We start from the raw sequence: 21656 nt of genomic DNA, 5'->3' as shown, positions 1-21656 counted from the left end.
TTCGGTATTGTCTTGAAAAAATGCTAACCGTGAGTTGCCATGGTTGCTGCAGTTTAGCTAAAGCAAATAATATACATTATACAGAAGATTTTTTTTAGGTAAAATGTTGTTGTACTATTTCCATGCTAGTTGACAGCTGCACTTTTGCATGTTTCCGTATATATTTCTGAAATCTTACAGGATCACACTTAATTGCCTATTTTGATACTTATTTTTCAGAGTGACTCCCCAGATATACCAGCTATTCCTTTTGGAAAGAATGCTAGCAGAAGTGTGTTCCCCATATGGATTTCTATTCAAATTAATCTACAAAACTTACCCAGTATGGTCTAGTTTGGAGCTGGGGTGGGGGAAGCGAACGGAAAGGATCTTCAGAACTGAATGCAAGAGAAGATAACGTAGATTATGATCCTGATGATCAACGGGATGAGATGTTGATTTTTGGGAAGGGAGACTGTAAAATCTCAACATTTACAGAAAGTGTGAGAAAGAAAGAAGATAGAAGTGGCAACATTTACTATAACCTTGGTGCCAGGGTCAACTGAATTATGTACAGTTTTGTTTTGTTTTAAAGATGGGGACAACAGGGAGGTAAAAGGAAGAGGGATGGAGTGATCCAGCAAAGTAACATTCTCCAAGTTCTAAAGACCAATGCTTTGGAAGTTATAAAAATCCATAGAGTGTGTAAATAGTGATATGATAGCTATCTACCTGTCTATCTAAAGTGCTGTGTTTAAGTGTTTGGGTTTTTTTCTTGAAAAGCAATTAATTTCACCTCTGAAATTCAAACATCCTCTTGAACGTGGATGAACCGTTTGATTTCCTTTGAGAACTCCTAACACTCCGTGTGAGCTTGGAGTCAACTCCAACTTCTCATTCTCTTTGCAGAGAGTCTATCGTTTCTCATAAAAGTCAACAGATAAAGGGAGATCTTATAGCAGCTTTCCAGTATCTAGAAGGGGGCCTACAAGAAGGCTGGAGAGGGACTTTTTACAAGGGCATGTAGTGATAGGACAAGGGGCAATGGCTTTAAATGAAAGAAGGTAGATTTCGATTAGATCTAAGGAAGAAATTCTTCCCTCTGAGGGTGGTGAGGCACTGGAACAGGTTGTCTAAAGAAGTTAGTTATGGCTGCCCCATCCCTGGAGGTGTTCAAGGCCAGGTTGGATGAGGCTTTGAGCAACCTGATCTAGTGGAAAGCGTTCCTGCCCATGGCAGGGGGGTTGGAACTAGATGATCTTTAAGGTCCTCCTTCCAACCCAAACCATTCTATGATTCTCATGCTTCTTGGCTAAAGTGTATGGCACATGACTTGTGGCTTTCAGAAATAAAATACCTGCTCTTTTTTTTTTTTTTTCTTTTTTTTTGCACAGGTACCAGTCTAGACCTGGAATTTAAAGTAACCATTACAGATCAGGGAAAAAAAAGTTTGCCCTGGAAAAACAAACAAACAACCAGAAAAACCAATAGAAGAAATACCTAGTTTAATTGCTTGTAATTAGTGAAGCTGCTGACTTTTAGAGATTTTCAGGAATAGAGCAAGAAAAACAAACAGAAAAGGACCAGTCAAGAAAGCTACACTAATTATGATATTTTAATTTTCTTTAGTATTGCTTAAATTTGAGCATGAAGCTGCAGTGTCCTGTTAGTCTCTTCTTTTTGTGGAAGCTGTTGCTGCAGTGATGCTCTGTCCCTCTTCCCCTGCCCAGCCCTGAGACGAGAGCCAAGCAGTGCTCAGGTTATCAGACAGGCTTCTCCACACAGGCTTGTTCTTCTGGGGATGAGTTTGACGGTTGTTTGGGGATTTTATTTTTATTTTTTATTTGACAAGTATGCCTTTTGCCCTACACTATCCTGAACGTTAGTTTTCTCTTTGGGAGAACCTGTAGATTAAACTGAGATACGGGGAAGCTGGCAGAGAGGGACCACCCAGGGAGGGATCGGAAAAGACCGTGAGGAAATGGATAAGATGAGTGTCCGGTGACTTGCAGGGTCTGATGTACGTTTCTAGAAGTGCCTGTTTTTGTTTTGATAAAGGATTTAAGAATAGAGTGGAAGCATAATGGATGAGATCAGCAAGGAAGCACCATGCTCAAGAGGCAGTACGAAGGGACGGGCTCTGAGGCAATGGATGAGGACGCGTTCCCACGGAGGGTGTTAACCAGTTGCGTTCCCTCTCTGCCTTTCCCCTCTTGGGTATCTCTTCTCCACCCCTCAGCCTCTTCATGAGTAGGTGGGGACAGGCTGCTCAGTCATCAGGGCCCACAGAGGTCCTTGCTGCCAGCAAGATGGGTTTGTAGGGGCATGGAGAAAATGCTTTCTGCACCTCTTTGTACCTGACTCTGTGTGCTGTTGCAATGTCAGTGGCACTGGGTGCAGTTGTATGTGTTGCTATGGAAAACACATGCACTTTTTATAGTCAAATAGAAAGGAGCATTTCCAAAAGCTGTTCTTGAACGTTGCGGCCATAACCTGCCTATTGCCAGCAATCTCGGCCATGAACTGTGGCTCTCGGGGTTGAATATCAGTTTGCTAAGAATCCAAGTGCTGGAGGAATGTCCTCATGTTTCTGTACCCATGTGGCAGCCCCATCTTCCACTGGAGCCGCTTTCTATTCTCAGCAGCATGTGGGAATTCAGTGAGATCCGATAACGGCAATATTAATAGCAGTTGAGTAGGTGGCCAAAGAGGTTGAAATTTAGCACGAGCCTGCTGCTTGTTAGACAGCCGGCGTTCGTCTCCTGCACAGCATACCTCGGCAGGGGTGGAGAAACCTTCAAACCCTTGAACATCCTCCTCAGAAGCGTAAGTGAAGCTGGTTGGTGTCAGGATAGAGTACCAGGAGCTTGGCAAGGAGCTCGGAGCGGGCTTGTTCTGCAGTCTGCTGACCCACTCTGGCTTCTGGGCTGGGGCATGGCTCTTCCAAGTCCTTCAAAGGGCAGCTGGGAGGTAGAACCGCTGCCTTAGTGGATGGAAGTTCAAAAGGAGAGTGCTGATACTTCTTTTTAAATAGAAATCCATTCGAGTCCTGTGTTCGTGAGGAAGAGATGGAAAACAGATAGCTTTGGCAGCTGTTAGAGTTTCTGGGTATTCGTCACCAAGGGAAGGGTTTGGCACTGGGCAGGGTGCATTTGTCACTGGCGCATTCCTTTCTATCAGTGGGAGTGTCTCTGTCCCTTCTTTCTCCCCGTAAATGGGTTTGGATTTGTCATATCTCTTTCAGCATGACCACATGGCCTCTTCTTAGCAGATAACTCTCATTTAGGGGAGGGGGATGCTCTGATCCATCTATTTATTGATTTATTTTTTTAAAATCACAGATTGATATCTGTATTTTAAATATATTTCTGTGTGAGAAACACATCCTCAGAAAGCCATGCTTTGTGAACAGGATGCTGTAAAATAATTTTCCAGAATTTTACTCCAGCTTCTATTATCTTGGATTTGGTGTTGAGTTCCATGTTGATGTTCTCCCTTGAAAATAACAACCTGAAGCATCTAAGTAGATGTGAAATCATGAATTGATAGTTGTTGTAATTTAATACGTACTAGGATGTGGGGGAACTAAACCATATAATGTGTTAGGAAAACAAAATCCAGACTACAGAGTATATTTTTTAGAAGTCTTGAAATCAAGTCAACTGAAACATAGCAACTTAAAATGCACTGCTCTTTTGTAAGGAGGCACTGGAGAGCTGTATGCATAAATGTCAGTATTGCCAATGGATATGTTTTATAATTGGTTAAAGTCTGCTTCATGATTTCTTAAAGTACTGTGGTCTGTTAGCTACTGTAGTATATGACTGTCTTGTACAATATTTTTTTTTTTTTTTTACTTTTTAAAGTACCTTGGAGTGCATTAAAATAATACTAGCAAGCTTTCCTTGCTCCTTGGAGCTAAGTGTCAGTAGATAAAGGGGAAGCACAGAGCACCTCTGGCTGGAGTTTCATCATGTGGGGACTCTCACAGTACTGGCGTGTGGAACAGGGTGGTCCTCCACCGAGCCCTCTGCGGCAGCATGTTGTCTCTGCTGTGGCGCTGACGCAGTCATGGATAATAAGTGTGCTGTAGAACAGGTGAGCGAGTTAATTTGGGGTTTGAAAACGTGTGTTAGGAAAAACCCAAACAAAGTAAAGGGGTTCAGCCCTCTGGTCCTGGTGCACCACGTGGAGCCACAGTGTGATTCAGAGTCGTGTCGGCATAACCACGGGGGCAGCAAACAGGAGTGGCTGGAAGGGAAAGGCAGACCAGGAAATCCTTAAGCTGAGGCTGCTGCCAAAGCCTTTGTATTGTCAGGCTAGGGCCTTGGTGACTCATTTTGCAATGCAACCTTGAGCAAACAGCAAGGCTGAGAATAAATTCCTTAAGCTGCAGCTCAGCCTGCTGATCTGCCCTGTCCCTGTGCTTCAGTCTTGTAGAGTGGTCCTCATTAGAGAAACATCAGTCAGTCAGTACTGGTCGGGTGTTCAGTGATGTCTGTCAATGTGTTGCGTTCGAACGTAACAGAGGTATTTGGTCTCCAATTGTACAGCCCGCTAACAAGCGAGAGCTATTTCTGGCCCATTTGTCTTTTTTTCTGTTTGCTAAAGGATTGACGTAGATGAGATGATTTACACAGAAGGTATTGTTTCTCTGCAGGTGGTTATTTCACATCTTTTTGCATCGGCTTTCAACTTGGAATCGTGCAGTTGTGGTTCATAATTATTATAATAACTTCCACATATTGTTATCTGCTGCCCTTTAGACTTTCATGCCACATTTGATAGATACTTTCCAGGATGGCTAATCTTGAAGTTGTACATAAACTTTTATTGAAACCACTGCCAAAAATTAAGGTTCATGCTTTGTGAATTAAAGTTGTACTTTTTTTGACAATTTTGAATTAGGATTTGACATTGGGGTTAGATTAGGTAATGCAGATGATCAGCATTACTTTTCTTTTAAACTGCAGAATGAATACTGAAACACTGAGACTGTGGCAGGAGTAGATGAAATATTTGGAATAATATTATTTCTATAAGATCTTAACAACTCTCTGTAGCAGCTTGCTTTGCTTAGTTCAGACATCTTTAGCGAAGTTGCATCATTGGTGAAAGGAAATATAAAAACTTCTGGGAAGACAGAGAAGGTAATGTTTGAAATGACACAAAGTGGTTTAGTAAATGGTGATACATCGTCATTTGAAAGGACAGGAACCCACTTCTTTCAGCAGGCTTTTTAAGACGCAGCCTTGGCTGTGCCCTCCTGAGCAAAGCAGCAGCCTGCTTATAAATTCAGCATGTTGGCTTTCATTTATTCAAGCTAGAAATTAGGTTACACAGAACGTTTTCATAAAGAATATAGTCTGCACCAACTGGGCTCTATGACGATTTTGGATGAAAACATGAAAAAGCAGACTTCTTTCACAGTTGCCTAGTGTAGGATTGGCATTTATTTGCATTGATGAAAATACTTCAGCAAATGTGTTACCTACCCCTTCTATTAGAATAGCTTTTGTAGGGCAAATGTCTCTGCAAGCAGTGCTGTGTGTGCACTTTAGTGCTATAGACGTATGTTCAAATAAGGTTATAATTGTCCAGGAGTTTTAAAAACGCTTAAAGGCTGCATTAGTGAAGTTCTTGCACTCCATCTTCTAACTGATTTCTTCAAATACAGTGTGAAAAACAGGTTTTCAGCCCTGTGTGCTTAGAGCCAGAGTTGAGAAGGGGAAAGGAGGTGAGAGCAGGAGCTCACTGTTGGGTAGCAACAGGTTGTCAGAGAAGTTAGGGTCATACCTCCTCTCACAGTAGCCAAGAACTTGCTATGTTTGACATTGATTCCTCTGTCTTGTCCCTTGCTATGAACTGTAGTTTTTCAGAGCTATACACAAGACCCCAGTTGAATTCTTTGCACATTACTGCATAGTATTTACATTTTGGTAACACTTTATGAAGGAGAACTTTTATTTAATGTAATTATTTAATTTTGTGTTTTCATTTACTGCAGTTGAGTTATTGATTTTTATTTTTTATTTATTTTATTTTGATGCTCACAAGAAAAAGTCATTCCTCTTAAAAACTCTTCTGTCTGTATCGCACTTCTATCCAATAGATATTTGCCCAGCTATTTGAAATGAGATATAACGGAGGATAACTGGGCAGTGACTTATGCACATAAATTCAGATATGCATCGTGAGCTTGGCCAGGTTGTCCATATAAAAAGCTCTTATTTCACTCAGAGAATGATAACAAGGGGATCCAAACTACACCTTCAAGTTGCATGCCTCAGAGGAGAAGCAGCTGTGAAGTTTGTAGGTGACAAATGACTCTTAAGGCCTTCCAGTAAGATTAACAGCATTGCTTCTTTATTCAGGATTTTCTTATGTCAAACGATTATATACTTTTTGCTTTACACAAATTCTAGGAGAATATATTAAGGACCTTGAAAGAATTAATAAATGCCTATATAAATGAAGAACTGATTGCTCTAGATGAGCAGGGTGTTTCTTATTTTGTTTTTTCTTCTGGTCAGACTATGTCTGTCATGAAAAGTTGCTTAAAAAGTTTAAAGACCAATGGGTGTTACGAAGAAAAGGAGAGTAGCACTACAAGTGAAAAAACCTTGCTCATGAAAAGTAAACAACTTGTCTGTTTGCGTCCGTTGTTAGCTGAGCAAACATGTGTAAGGAGCGCAGTCTCTCATTCGAGTGTGTGAAATGTTTTCCTGCCTGCATTTTTGGATCTCAACTATGCTCCTTAGTTTACAGGAACGTCTTAAGTTTTGGATTTATTTATAGCCCAAGTACACAAGCCCAGTGTGTTTATGGTTATTCAGGTACAGAAAATATATTAAAATATAAAAACAGCTGAATGTTCCTCTTGTTGCAAATGATTCACTTAAAGGATCCCAAAGAACTCATGGAAAACAGAAGTGGACATCATCATGTGCAATCCTGTAGCTTTGCTTTACATGAGGACTGGCAATCTCTTGGGTACAGACTCTAGCTGACTAAGGGCAGAGTTTTTCACTGCTTGCTAGGCTGCTAAAATTTGGAAGCAAATTTTTAAGCATCCTTAGCAAGGGTGTGCATGGCTTTTGCTTTTATAATTGCAAATAATGGAAGAAATTCAGCCCTAATGAAAGTCTCTTAGACCTTGAAGCTAATGAATGTAAGCCTTTAAAGTGTCCCTGTCAGGTGTGGGAAGCATAATGCTAATACTCACCAGTACAAGAATAATTTTCCATCCTCTGCTTGGGAAACCAACCTGTCTCTAGTCAGCACATTTGGTCATGGTCATGATGTGTCCTGCAGCATTGATGCTGGAAAAGAAATCTGCATACTGAAGAAAAGGAAGAGGAAATTTTTTTCAGAAATAGTCTCTAGTGAAAAAAGAACAATGGGTTTTTAGAAAGTTTGAGGTCGTTTTTCTTTTGTTTTGTTTTAAAAAAAAAAGTGTAAATATTTCACATTAAAGGAGAAGGGTTCTTCCTTATCCATGAAGAAGAGGTCACTGACTACAAAGCCAGTAGCATCTCTGGCACGTAATATTAAGGAAGCTGCAGGTAGGGATTGCACAGGTCGGATCCATCTCAGGACTTTGTGTTCTTGGCAGCCTGATTTCTTTATGATGTGGGGCAAGAGCAAGGCAATTCCAGCTGCATCGAGTGGGAGCTGGCACGCTCAAGTTAGGAAGAAAGAGAAGGAGGGACAGTCTCTGTTCCTGCTGGTTGTCACGTTGTATCAAATATTGTATTTCTGTGAAGAGTGCTGCTTATGCTGACCAGGCCCTGACATCGTTTTGCTAACTCGTACCTATCCCCTGAAGGGTTTATTCTACCTTGTCCTTGCAACCTTTGACTAGCTTGTTCCTAGACAGCCAGAAATTGGGTAGGTGCCTTGATACCTGTGCCAGTTGGTCTGACCTGTTACAGGGCTCTGTGTAAGTCCTTCTGCCACTGTATGTTAATTCTCTGCTTTTTTGTTTGAAATTCTTCACCATGCTGTATATGAAGTTTACTGCTCAAGCAGACCCATGTGTATATAGATAGATGGCTATATATTAAAAAAAAAAGTTTACTAATGTTAGTGATTGTGCATTTATTTAGTATGTTTTGAGAAGCACATATCTTGCATAAAAGCAAACCAAAGCCCTCCTTCCAGCCCTACAACATCTCTCTCCATATGTCCCAGTTTCAGTTGCTCTTTTTTCTTTTAAATCTGAAAAATTCTCTCTAGGCTGAAGCGTTCTTTATGTCTGAGGCAAATATTTTAGAAAACATAATGCAATCAGGGAAAAAGTAACAATTGACTCTGCTTTCACATGGAACTGAAGATCTTCCTGGCTAATAGACACTATACTTCCCAAAGTCATTAGCTTATTTTCCACTTCTGTTTTGTTGGCAACTAGAAACCTTAGCTAGTGAAAAAAAGCCTAGAGCCTTTCTGAGTACCTCTCAAATGGGAAACTAAGATCAGCTGGTTTCTCACTTTATATGTAACAATTGAAATAGCATAGAGTTATGACTATGAATTCAAAGCAAAATGCTTTTTATTCCTTTTAGAATAGTCATAGTTGCATACTTCATGCTGGCCTCTAATTAGTCTTGAAACCTTTTAAATCTTGAATAATTAAATTTTAAGTTAGATATTTTAAAACTTCTTGTTTTCTTTTGTTTTTCTCACTCCCTTCCCTCCTTCAGACCAGAGGAGACCAACAGAAGAGTGAAAAATGTAAGACATACTTCAATGCTTTCTGAAACAATTTTACACTAATTATGATTAGATACTTCTGAAATACTTCTGTTTATGGCACTGTCATGTTTACCTTATTTTTCAGCGGTTCATTTATCTGTTACAAAGTAGTGCCATTTTACGATAATTTCTACGCGGCTGACTTTCCCAAATAAATATAATAATTAGAAACAGTACTTCTATCTGTTTACTTGAGATACATGAGATGCATTGTAACACTCTTTAATTGGCTTTGATGGAGATCATAGCTAATAGTGTAAACAAAATTTTATAATTCATTGTGGAAAACATCTCTAACAGCATGCTGAAATTCTTTTATACGGGTACATTGTATGAGAAGAAAGTAATTGAATTTGTATTTGGCTTTTTGTTTGTTTGTTTTTAGGTTTTGATTACATTATACTGGCTTGGGAGAAAAGCTCAAAGTAACCCTCATTATAATGGTCCGTACCTCAATCTTAAAGCATTTGAGAAGTTATTAGGGCAAGCATTGACTAAGGTAAGGAAGCCAAAAAGAATAGTAAACAAATAGCCTGAATTTTATAGTTTGTTATGCGTTACAGCATCAACTCTAAACAATGTCTTGGGGATATAATTTTATTCTTAGTTTAGAGAACATAGTCGTTTGTTTTGCTTGCTGTCAAAGTCCATGTGAAAGGAATGATTTTCAGCTTACAGTGGTTCTCCTGCTACCTCTATAATCATGAAATTCAGAATCCACCTGCTTCTATCAATGTGGTAGATTGTGAAAAGCCTTGTCTTGATTCCTTTTAGCTAAGATAAGAGAAATTTAAGACCTTGTGTTGAATCTCCTATTCAAGCTTTTGTACATGGGTGGGTTTTTTTGCGGTTTGTAGTAGTTCTTGATAAAGTCCATTTGTGCACTCAAAATGCGTTTTTAAAAAATTTTGAGCAAGAACTGACAAGTTGCACTTGCACCTTAAATTATTGCAAAAGACCTTTCAAAACTTACTCTCACAGGCACTTGAAGAGTCTGGCCACCTGAACAGAAGTGGCAGGGATAGTGGCTACGGTGATATTTGGTACATTGACCGGGGAGAGCCCTTTTCATCTTCAACTAGCCATAAAAGAGACGATTCCTTTGATAGCTTGGACTCTCTTGGTTCAAGATCCTCCACAAGCTTTTCATCAGATATAACCTTGAAAGGTGGCAGTGAAGGTATGTTATTTCCTCTTTTAAATCTGTTGTTGACATATGTCTTATGAGTGTGAAAGAAGACAATGTACAGACCTAGTACTTCGGGTGCCCAGTACTTAAATTGGCTTGAAAATCAACTCTGGTTTTGCAACTGCCACAGTTGCATTTTGCTTAAGCAAATATTAACCTTTAGCAGTTGGTAGAAACAAAGCCACGTGTGCATGAATTTCCCTAGGAAGGGTTGCTGGGACTCTTGCTCTCACTGCTGCGTTAGGGCGTGTGTATGTGAAGGGTGTTTTCCCCTAGCTGGGAAAGGACATTGCTAGAATTCAGATCCTGATGAGATCACCTAAAATGCAACAGTCGCAAAAGCCTCTTGCCTTGTCCTTAGTGTGGATATGTCAATCCTCTTATGTTTTCGCTCCATTTGTGAATATTGTACATTCACTAGGGCTTTTTCCTGCCTAGGTTAAAAACTGAATAGTAGTTGTTACTTTTGATAGTTTGCCATGGAAATAAAGATAACAAGAAGAAAGTTTGGGATGTTGGATCCCTACAGCTGTACTGTAACCTGTGTTTCTCTCCTGGTTTTATAATTCAACACAAACTTGTAGTCAATTTGAAGTTATAAAAATAGTGAGCTTTTGGATTTTGTTCCATGTGAATAACATAAAATGGTTGGGCCAAGGCCACGTGGAGCATTTGTGATCTAAGCAAAGCAACATGTAGCCATGCTACATATGTGACGTTCCCTGGACTTCCATGGGGTGTTAATCTGGTGAGATGCGCATGTTGCTATACTATTTGCTGGTAACTTGTCTTTGTTAGTAAATTTGAGTGGTAAGTATGTTTCTAATTAAAAACTCCTGTGCTGTTTTACGTCTTCAGTCTAGAGGTTAGCGCTTTGTTTCGTGCAGGAAGCAGTGATAATGAAAGAATGGAACAAATGTAGCAGGGGCATACAAACGAATCTGAGCTTAATGGACCTTATCACAGTGTTGTCGCAAACTTCTAAAAATACCTCTCCTACCGTCCTGTCGGTAGCTCAGCCAATTTGCAGCCGAAACATCCCCAATATGGAGTTAAATTAATTTTAGAAGATTTCAATGCAAGTTCTAGCTAGAAGCTTGTGTCTAGAGGCTAATGTTTGTGCCGTCTCTTTTCTCCCCTTTCTTCTAAGGTTGCGACAGTGACACAGACTCGGAACTGCCTTTCAAAATGCATGACTCCCATAAAGATGACAGGGCTTACCGTAGGATCTCCGTGATTGAACCGAAACCTACCGCTGACTTCAATCGCTTCTTACCCAACAAAAACAAGCAGACATCCTATGTGCCAGCACCCTTAAGGAAGAAGAGGACAGAGAAGAATGAGGACAACAGGAGGAGCTGGGCAAGTCCAGTCTTCACCGAGTCAGACGGAACATTTTCAAGGTACTGGTATACTGTCTTAGTAAAGCAGACTTTGATTTAGGACTTTTTAAATAAATAATTTCTTTATTAGTTAAAGAAAAGCTGCTGTTGCTGCAATAAAAAGTAAACTATTTGAGTTTCCATGTTTTAATGGGGGAATGGTGTTTTGGTGTGGTCGTGTGGTTGGGTTTGGTTTTTTTTTGTTTCATTTTTATTTTTGTACTTCATTCCGTGTAACTAGTTCTCTGGTGTTTGAGTACTCTTTTGAGGCTGGTCAGACTCCAGATAGAGGGGATTTAAATGACCTTGAATGCAAGTTCATGAGAGATAGACCTACAGTTTTGGTTTCTCATTAAAGCCTTCCATAATATGGTGACGATTTTCGATTGTCCATCTTCTTGGTATGTACAGATAAGATTAGTGGGCAGTTCTTGGGTTTCATCATTGCCTTCATGACTTCACTGTCTTCATTCTGTTCCTGTTTTGGTCAACCTCAGTGGACGTGAAAGGAATCCTGTAGCTTCCTGCCAAAATAGCAGAGCAGAGTGTGGGCTCTCAAATCCAGCTTCCCTCCAGATGATCTATGAGTATGACAGTGGCTCTGATTCAGAAGATGAAAGAAGGCTGCCCGACGTGGTTATGGATGACTTAGCAAAACGTAGATTTCTAGTCAAAAAGAGCCCTGTAAGCTCTGCTGCACCTGGACATCATTTCGTGTTGCGCAATGACTCTCCTAAATCTTGCTCACAAGAAAGTTTTCCAGCTGGTCCACTAGCTGCAATGCTTGAACCACTGAGGTCAGAGATACTAATCCAAGATCCAGTAACTATTGCATTACCTAAATTGCAGTCCATAAATAGCTCCATAAAGTTAGTCTTCTAATTAGCATTTTAACACAGCTGATAATTTGTTATGCCTTTTCTGCCAAACTTTGTATTTTTCTTGGAGGCAATAGGATGCTGATATAACCATTTAACTCTTTTTTTTTTTTTATATATATATATATTTTGTTATTTCTGGTGCTGCAGTGATGGAATTGAGAACTAATTTGCTTCATTCATGAGGTTGAACTCCTGAGCCAAAAAAGCATGTGTTTTTGCATTCTTTATGTCAAGTTGCTCCTAAAATATCTTAACTGATTGGGTATTTTGAACAGTAACCAGAGGAGGCAGAGGCAGTTGGACACTAAAGAGGAAAACAAACCGAGAGTTAACATTCCTTCAGAATTTTCTGGGTATTTTGATGAGGATGAGGAAGAAGAAATAGGCATCCCAAACATTGAAAAAGATGATCTCTATTTTCGCAAGCTAAGTTCTTCAGCAGCAAATACAGTGGTTGCTTTTGACAAATTTCTTCCCAAGTTTTGGACTCCAGAAGAAGAATTGCTATGGAAAAAAATCAGGAAATCTTCTTTCAAACCCTGGTATAAAGAGATTCAAGGGTTCAGGTGCGTTTTCATGCATGCCCCTGTTTCTCTCTTATGTGCAAAACCTAGAAATAAGGTGTAGTTGTCTGACTTTATTTTTGTTTTTCCTATTTATTGCCAGTGTAGCAGCAGGATATGTTTTCTCTTCATCTTTCTTTTTTTTTTTTGAGAAAATAATTGAAATATTATTTTCATTACTGTTGCCACTGTGCATTTTACTCATTGAGTACACTTCATGGGTGTTTGTGGTTTTTTTTTTCTTTCCCTCTGCCCATTTTTTGTGCTGCTGCATGCACAGTAGAAAGAAATCAGATTCTGAGGATGAGGAATTTGCTTACAAACAAAGCTCTGCCATTGTTGCTAATCAACCAAGACCAAGTTTTGACTGGAACAGCAGTTGCAGAAGGGATCAGAGTTATAAGCCAACTGCTGAATATGTGGGAAGCTCATTGTCACAGATTGCAGAAGGAAAAATCTTGGAGGCTTCTGATCAACCCAGGTTGATATTGCTGCATGAGCTGTACTCTTGCTGCATCAAAAAGAAATGGCTGGATATGCAACAGCTAAACGAAATTAAACCGCGTCCTGTGATGTTGCGCTTTTTTTTGGTTGTTACTATTTTGTTGTTGGGTTTGGTTTGTTTTTTTTCCAAACGTAGCCGTAAGCTGCTGGTCTTCTGAAACATGTAAATACAAAAGCGTAACACGTGTAGTAACCCTGCATAGGGTTACTGGCTTTGTGTGTGAGCATGTAAGCGTGCTGTACCCGAGCAGGTTAGTATGCCGTAATACCTTTATGTTGGTTGACGTGTGCTATGCTACAGTTAGTGGTGGTGAATGCCAAGTGGCGCAGTTGTTCTGCTCGGGATACTGCAAGTCTAAACCAAACGTGTATCGCACAATACATTGTGATCTGCTTGTCTTTTGCTAGTTAATGATATTTTTACTTCCCTCCTTTTGTTTTATATGCTTCAGTCAGTTTTCGTTACTTCAGGCCCTGCAAAAATACTCTGACTACTTGTCTTCTGAAACGAAGACCAAAATTGATCCTACTTCTGGCCCTAGGCTCATAAAATGTAGAAAGAATATTTCCTTTGTACCAGGATGCAAGGAAGGAAACGAAGAAAATGGATATCTGTATCCAGATTTGGAAAATGATGACTTGTTCGTTCGGAAAACTGGGGCTTTCCATGTGAATCAAGTTGTTCTCCAAGACCCTCGGTATTTAAAAAAATTCTCTGAGCAGGACCCTCCCCTAGAGGGTGAGATAATTCTGCAACCTAGAGAGGGCCAACCTGTGATTCCAGATTTGGAAAAGGATGACATGATTTTCCGTAAAATCCTCTCTCAGAAAAAAGAGGTGCCTTTATCGGGCGCTCCAGACAAGTATCACCCAGCACTTTTTCCTGATCCATGGAGTCTTCCAGAGGAGATCCGGTCCAAATTTCTATGTTTGCTTGAAAAGAACACAACACCAGAGGAAAAAAAGAGCAATGGCAGAGTGTTGTCACCGTCTTCCCGCCACAAGAAGGACGATATGCTGACCCGCAAGATTGAATCTTGGAAGGTGGGAAGCAATGTCCAGCCAGTAAATTTCATCCCGGGTCCGTGCAGTGAAGAAGACTGGAAGAAGTGGGAAGCGATCAGGGAGGCCAGCAAAGTCAGACACAAGAAACGACAGATGGTGGAGAGGTCAGGTTGTGTCCTGCACGAATTACGCTTGAGTGCAGTTGAACCCTTTCCATTCAGAAAAGTATCGTCTTGTGCTGAACCATTGGTAGAGTGCCAATCTGCTCTTTGTTCGTGGCGTCCTGGACAAGCTTTTTATTTGCTTTGAATAGAAGCTCATGACTGCAATACCATATTTTCAACAATAAAATTGCCATGTTTCCTAGTTTTAGCCTGCTGTTTTAGAGAAAATATATTATCATTCCTTCAGGCTCAAAGTTTTACATAAGTTTCTTTCCATTGTTGAACAGGAATACTGATTATTCAAAAGACTGTGGAAACTAAAAATACTTCCTTTTTCTCACCAATGTAATTGGTAAAAATGCTTCTGAAAAACATGAATGCTTTAAAGACAAATTCTGGAAATGAGCATTCTGATATTATTGCTTGCACCTGAGTTTGAAAATGCTTGTAAACTGTCCTGCCACAGTTTTGAGATGATTAGATGAGTTGGAAAAAAATACTAGTGTTGTTTTGCCCACTCAAAGTCACAGTGCATGCAAGGTGTGTGTCCAAGTAATTTCACTGTGACATATTTTATTCTGCCTACCAGTATTTCCCCCCTGCTTTCATACAGTCCTAATTAATACTTTTGCCTAATCCTTTCCTGGTATAATTGAAATTTCTCTTCTGTGAATACTGGTTTTAACTACTTCCTACCTCTCCTTTAGATTTTGTACTTACTTGGGGAGAGTAGAGTTTCAAATGTTTCCTTAGCTCTGAAAATACGGCATTGCAAGTTGCAGTTGTCCCGGCTGTGCACCATTACTTTGTGACTAAGACGCTTCCATGTTTCAGTTGATACTTTGATGTTGCTGCATTTAATTTTTAAGCTTAATACTGTTAACAGAGTGTGAGCTTCACTGAGGAATATTTCTAAAGTGCTTGAGAATATTTCACATTTTAAGAATTTCATTTGATAGAATAAAATACTCATCTTCAAGATTACTAAAAATCCTCTTAAATCACACTGGATGAATTTGGTTCTCCACTTCAGGGGCTAAACTTATATATAGGGCCTTTTATTCTTATCCATTCCAAGTGTTAGTTTCATTTAGTATCAGACATAGTTGAAGTAACAAGAAAACAGCCTCTGTAAGCCAGGCTTCTTTTTGGGACTCAAGTTGGCATTAATTTTTGTTTCTTGAAATGAGTATCTTGTGAGCATCGTGCTGTTCAGCAGCACTGGAATTAGTGGCGCAGAATTAATACAAGGCTCTGTTTGTGCAGTATTGCTAAATCAGAAGCGTTGGAAACTTGCAGGCAGCCTTGTTCTGTCAGTTTTCTGCCTGATTTACACATCGTGCAAGTCTTAATATGTTTTTTGACTGGTGTCAGATCTTCGATGTGCTATTCCATGCTGACTGGTCCTCAAGCTTTCAGTTTCCCCTTCACTTAGTGTGAGTGCTGACGTACTGGTGGTTTTAATGTTGTTATGAATATCAAGACACTGAATCTGTTCTTTTCTGGTTTCTGATTTCTCAGACTGTTTCAAAAGCTTTCTGATGAGCAAGGGTAAGTTTTTATAAAAGCTTGAAAGATCGTAATGCTGGTTTTGCCTCTTTTTAAAGTTTTCGTGCATGCACAGTAGCTCATGCTGAAAACAACTCGTGCATGTTGCTTTGTTGTTCTGTGCTTGGGCAATTTATGTAAAGAATGTAAGAGACTAAGAGCTATGTGTCTGGCAAAAGTTCTCTCCGGCGTCTGTGGTATTGAGTTATAGTTATCAGGCACTTTGAAAATCAGCCCTCGTATTTTATTCCTGCTGAAGTGAAGTACTTGGTGTTCTGTATTTAAATTAGGCTTTAAGACATTTAGAAACATAAAGGAAGATTAGTAAATACTTGATTTCGAAGGCTGTATAGTTAGAATCTGAAAGTAATTAACGACATGGTATTTATCATGGGATTATTGAATGTTCTGTGGTTATCTTATATACTCCAGGTTATTGAATCCTCAGTTGTAAACTTATTGGTTAGTGCCATGTAAACTTAGGTGTTACTTATGATGTACTGTGAGTCAGAGAAATATTTTTCCCCTTACTGTGTGATGGCATGTTAAGTATTTGGTCATGCATGGTGTTCTAATTTGGTTTTTAATGTAGAATTATTTATTTACTTATTTATTTTTACCCTGAGGCAAAACTTGGTAAATAACTATACACTTCCAGAAGAAGCAAGAAATGTTTCAGAAGATGTTAGATCTTAGAGGAGGGAGACTCAGAAGGCTCAAGTCACTAGTTAGATTTTGAAGTTCAGACTAGAGTTGAAACTAACGTCCTGTTCCTTGGTATGAATATACCTGTACTTAGGGTAAATTGTATTTAGGTCTAGATTTTCCTGTTTTGTTGCAGGCAGATGTAGAAACTTGAGAGAAAGAAAAGGAAACTCTAGTCACGTAAGTTTTCTTGAACTCATCTGGAACAATTTTGATACTTACGTACAGTTTGGTAACCCAAAACCATTTCTACATGTGATATAACTTAACCATTAAAAAAATGAGGAAAAGAGCTGTACAAGAAAAGAGTTTCTGCAACAGTGACCAGAAGATTTTTGCTAAATTTGGCATTCTTCCCATTCAGAAAACAGACAAGCAAACAGGTATAATGAGTTAATGCCTTCGCCTTTGTTTCTAGAGGCCAAAGTCTTATGTTACCAATGAAAGTGAGCTGGGCCTCTTGGGAGGAAGTCAGTGAGTCTGGTTTGTTAGTTCAGAGCTGTCTTGGTATGTAACAGATTAGAGCAAGGCCCTGTGCTGAATCATTTTTGGTTTTAACCTGTTTTTTCCGTTGTAACGGAGAAGTGCTGTGTTTTCAAGTCCTGTTAGAACTCGATTACACCCCTCCGTCATTCAGATTTTGTTTGGATAAATGCGAACAAAAATATTTTTGAAAATATAAAAATAAACCCCAGAAGCCTAGCTTTCATTTTATATTACAGCATTGAACCTTATGATCAAACACCTGCATTTTGCTCGGTGTCTCAGAGGCTTGAGGTCCGCTCTGAAAAGGAGTCTTGTCCTATACCTAAATTAAAAGTCCTGCTATTTTATCACTGCAGTGTGAAAGAATAAAGGAGAAAATAGCACTGGAGAGAGGAGGCGAAAGCATGGAACATGATCTTTGAGATATTTAGATTAACTCCTACTCACTAGTTCCTTTTAATGGGGGAAACTTGTAGCTATCTTGAAGAAATCAGTGAGAAGATGATGGCCATGTTACCTGTCCTGACTTGGGTGGAAAGCATCAGGGAGGCTTTGAGAGGAATGACCTAGACTAGTGGGGCCCATGACATGCATGAACTGAGCAGTGAATGACTTTTCTCTTTCAGAAACGTGCATGAATAACTGACTTGATTTTATGATAAGGCTAAGAAAGGAAAGAATGGGAGGTGATTCTGGGGCTGTTACTGGAGAGAAGAAGTCAAAGGACGGGAATTTGGACTCGAGGAGGAGGGGGGATGCCTTTTAGGTCAAAGAAAGGAACAAGGTCAATAAAGAGAGTAACAGGTATAAACAGAAGTAGCAGTCGGGTGCGAGGAGCTCAGTGTGTGTGATCAGCGTGGAGCTGCTACAGAGCTGCTTATTCCCTTAACCTGATTTTGTTTGCTCAAGTGTGCAACTACTGACTTGAGTGCTGGCACTAGAGCATGTCCCAGTCTTGCTTGTTCAGCTTCCTGTGTGTTTCCTGCTCTGTTTAAAATAACATTCAAGAGCACTCAGTTGTACTAATATAAATTTCTCTCTCTCCCCCTTTCCCTCCTGTTTTTCTCTCGATTTCACTTCCATAAATGATGGCTAAGATGCGATAAAGCCAAATATTCTTTTTCTTTTTAGGAGTAAATCCTTGAACGATGTCAGGGCAGAGGAGCTGCAGTCATTGCGCAAAATCCGTTACGAAGAGCTACAAAGGATAAAAGAACAGCTACAAGAACAGGATCTAAAGTGGCAAGAGGTAAGTACGCCTTTTCACCCCTCCTCACGTGTCCTGCTTAAGGGCTGCATGCTGCCTGCTTTCGGTGTCCCTAGAAAACAGGCTTTGGCATGTGTGCAGCAATTTATGGGAATGCCTTCTAGAACGATGCATCTCCTGCAACTGCTGATGGTTTTGAGGATGTCTGTTTAATGCAGAACTGAAATAATTTTAAATATCACCAGTATCTGATTAATGCTTCAGGATAAGACTTACATGTATTGCAATAAGGCCTTCAGGCTTGATTTCTGTGGACATAAAAGTTAAGGCACAGTTTCATGTATGTTATCTCAAATTTGTGAATAGCTTTTTTGTGAAACGATTGGCATGTCTGAGTATTTGATCCTTTGGGAGAAGGGAAGGAAATAATATTTCCTTGTGCAGATTCTTGAGGCTCCTATCCCATAATAATTCTGTTTTAAATCCAGCTTGTAAACTGATGTGATAGCTTTGCGCAGCATCCTAACAGTATCTGAAGACCTTTTCTTTTTTATTAACATCTCTGCTTGACAACGATTAGCAACAAGAACCTGAAATTAAGAACAGAGCACCAAGCAAGAAGTTCATAGTTGTTAGTTTAATGGATCTCAGGCATCTCAATTCTAATATTCAGTACTTCTTTTAACTCAGCTCTGGTATTTCATGGAGAATATTGCCAGTTCACGTTGTGGTTTTATAGAAATGAAGAAAATATAGAAGTATATGTTTTCAATTTGGGATTTAAAGCATGTTTATTCTCAAGCTAATGTATCAGTCTAACATAGGAGTGATTTGGAAAGAAAAAATGCCAAACTCCAAAGCCTTCAATAAAGAAATACAGATGGCATTTGCATTAGTTTTCAAATATGTGTCATTGGGTGAAGTATTCTAGAATAAAATTGAAAATGTTGGAGGGGGAGGGGAAGGGAAGGGCAAAACATGTACTTTTTCTACTTGCAGTCCAGGAATTACAATTGTTAGCTTTAACAGGCAGTGAGCCTGTAACCCTAACTGAAATATAAGAACCCCTTTACCATTTAGGGGGAAGATGAATGAACATGTGGCCATGGTGCAGATATGCAAAGTCAGGGCAGGAGGTAGCATGCGATGGGATGCCTCTAGTTCTAAAAGGTCTTGAGGAAATCTGATTGTATACATTCATGTTATTCTTATAGGATCTAGCAAAATGGAAGAACCGTAGAAAAAGCTTCACCTCTGAACTGCAAAAGAAAAAGGAAGAGAGAGAAGAAATAGAAAGGAGAGCCTCTGAAAGGAGTACCAAGTCACTGAAAGAAATGCAGCAGGAGAGGTAATGACCCTACTGGGAGTATTATGTTGAAGAACTTAAATCTGAGCGTTTTTATTCCCTTGAATTCTTGAACAGCTTTTACTGGCAAGTTGCAATTGATTCTGCAGAAATCTCAACAATTTTAGTTGCAAATTATAGTGTAGGAATCTAGGCAATTGAAAGGTGGAATATGGTCTGCTAATGCATTGTTTTCACAGAACGTTAAAAGGTTTTGCTCTCTAAATGATGTTTTACTCTGCTATCCATAAATAAATGTATTGAGAAGTCAGTATTTGCATCCACTTTAAAGAGGTTAAAACAATAGTGTTGAACTGGATAATTGCCTTTTTTATTCTTGGATCAACGTAACTATTTCTCTTTTGTCTACCATTACATTTGCTAGCCACTGTGGATTAATATGGGCCAGAATTTAAATGTATATCACAGAGCTGTAAACTTTTAATTGATTTCCCTTCTATCCCCAATTGTTACTCTAGATATTTACAGAACAAGATTCTCTCCAAAGAGTGAAAAATGTAAACTGACTAGCACTGTACTATTTCTACTGGTGACAGTCTTTCTTTTTTTTTTTTTTTCCTTTTTTTTTCAAAAATACATGTATGACTGAGATGAAGGGAGTATGTGCATGGCATGTATTTGTAAAAGAAATTTAAAGTCTGAAGAAATTTAAATTAAGTCTTAAAACAGAATGCTTTGAGTGTCTGTATTTTTCAATTATTTGTGAGGACAAAAATTAATCTCGAGTAAAAATACATATGCTAATAATATTGAATGTCCAGAATCATCAGAATCTTAAAAATGACATGGTAAAGATTATCTTTGTGGTGGTTGTTCCTTTATGGCAAAAGAATGAATAGCAGGACAAAAAAAAATAATCTCAACTTCAGGACACCATCTTCCTTTGTTATCTGAAGTTCATTATAGCATTTTCATAAAGCAGAGATATCAGCAGAGCTACACAGTTCAGGCAGTGTTATGGGACCACCTTCTTCCTATTCTTTCCTCCATAAAATCTGAATTTCTGAAGATATATAGCTTGAATAGCTTTACTGTTTTCTTGGCAAAGAGATTTCTGTCAAGGTGGCAACCTGATGATGTGACGGTAGTACGCCTGAGTGTTATGGGAGTGTTGAAATGAGAAGAGGAAGAAGGTAGATTTAAAACTATATTAAAATACTAATATTTTTAAATTATGCCATTCGCTTTCATTTACTGGAGATGTGTTTCTTGGTTTATGCTCTGCTTTGAACATTTAGTAGTCGAAAGACTTAGTGACAAGTCTCTTTGTCTGGTATTTTAACATGTTCTGTCACCGTAGGGAGGACAGAGATCAAGACTCCTACGGGCAGCAAAAACATGATCACAGATGGACGTATTCACTGAACGACGATGTGTTTAGTGAAGTAAAAGAACCTTCCACACGGTCAGCAGCAAGAAGTCACCTTTTGGAAGAAGATACCTCCTACAGCACTAAGTACAGCAAAAGTGCGTATGCTGCACAACCGCACAAGGAGAACCTGCCGGAGAGCTCGACCGTTCGTGAGGCTCCGCCAAAGAGCCTGGCAGAGGAGCAGAGCTCGGCTCTTTTGTCTAACCGCTACTCGGTGAATGCTCAAACTGGGTCAGCTCAGGTTTCAGCTTCTCTCCCGAGAAGCTACCAGAAAACCGATACCTCCAGGTTAACATCTGTGGTTACACCAAGACCTTTTGGTGTCCACTCAAGAGGAATCTCGTCACTTCCACGGTCGTTCACGGTAAAATTCCTCTTCGTTCCTGAAGTTTGTAAATGTTGGGGTCTTGGATAGCTGGGGGAACAATAGAGTTTTAACACTTATTTTTTAAAAAATCATCTGCGGTTTGATGAAGGCTGTGTTAGTAGAGCAGATAGTTCTGTCGTGGCATTAGATGTTTACTCGTGTTTCTGTTCTTAAAGGCACTTCT

At 39.4% G+C, this 21656-nt stretch overlaps 1 protein-coding gene across 4 annotated transcripts in view; it reads left to right on the top strand.

Moving 5' to 3' along the window:
* The window catches only part of LMO7 (LIM domain 7), a 133687-nt gene that overhangs the window by 80399 nt on the left and 31632 nt on the right, over positions 1-21656 (top strand). For 3 of the 4 annotated variants that reach the window (XM_086611619.1, XM_086611603.1, XM_086611611.1), the window contains exons 5-16: positions 8682-8712; positions 9119-9232; positions 9715-9913; positions 11073-11325; positions 11802-12101; positions 12461-12751; positions 13029-13229; positions 13705-14421; positions 15943-15972; positions 18292-18409; positions 19582-19715; positions 21034-21469. In XM_086611619.1, the coding sequence (XP_086467745.1) occupies positions 8682-8712; positions 9119-9232; positions 9715-9913; positions 11073-11325; positions 11802-12101; positions 12461-12751; positions 13029-13229; positions 13705-14421; positions 15943-15972; positions 18292-18409; positions 19582-19715; positions 21034-21469 (2824 nt within the window). Of the gene's footprint in view, positions 1-8681; positions 8713-9118; positions 9233-9714; positions 9914-11072; positions 11326-11780; positions 12102-12460; positions 12752-13028; positions 13230-13704; positions 14422-15942; positions 15973-18291; positions 18410-19581; positions 19716-21033; positions 21470-21656 lie in introns of all 4 variants that reach the window. The other variant, XM_086611594.1, reaches the window with a different exon arrangement.

The sequence above is a fragment of the Tauraco erythrolophus genome, chromosome 1 (assembly GCF_009769465.1).
Source record: "Tauraco erythrolophus isolate bTauEry1 chromosome 1, bTauEry1.pri, whole genome shotgun sequence".
NCBI lineage: Eukaryota > Metazoa > Chordata > Aves > Musophagiformes > Musophagidae > Tauraco > Tauraco erythrolophus.
This window is presented reverse-complemented; position numbering and strand designations above follow the sequence as displayed.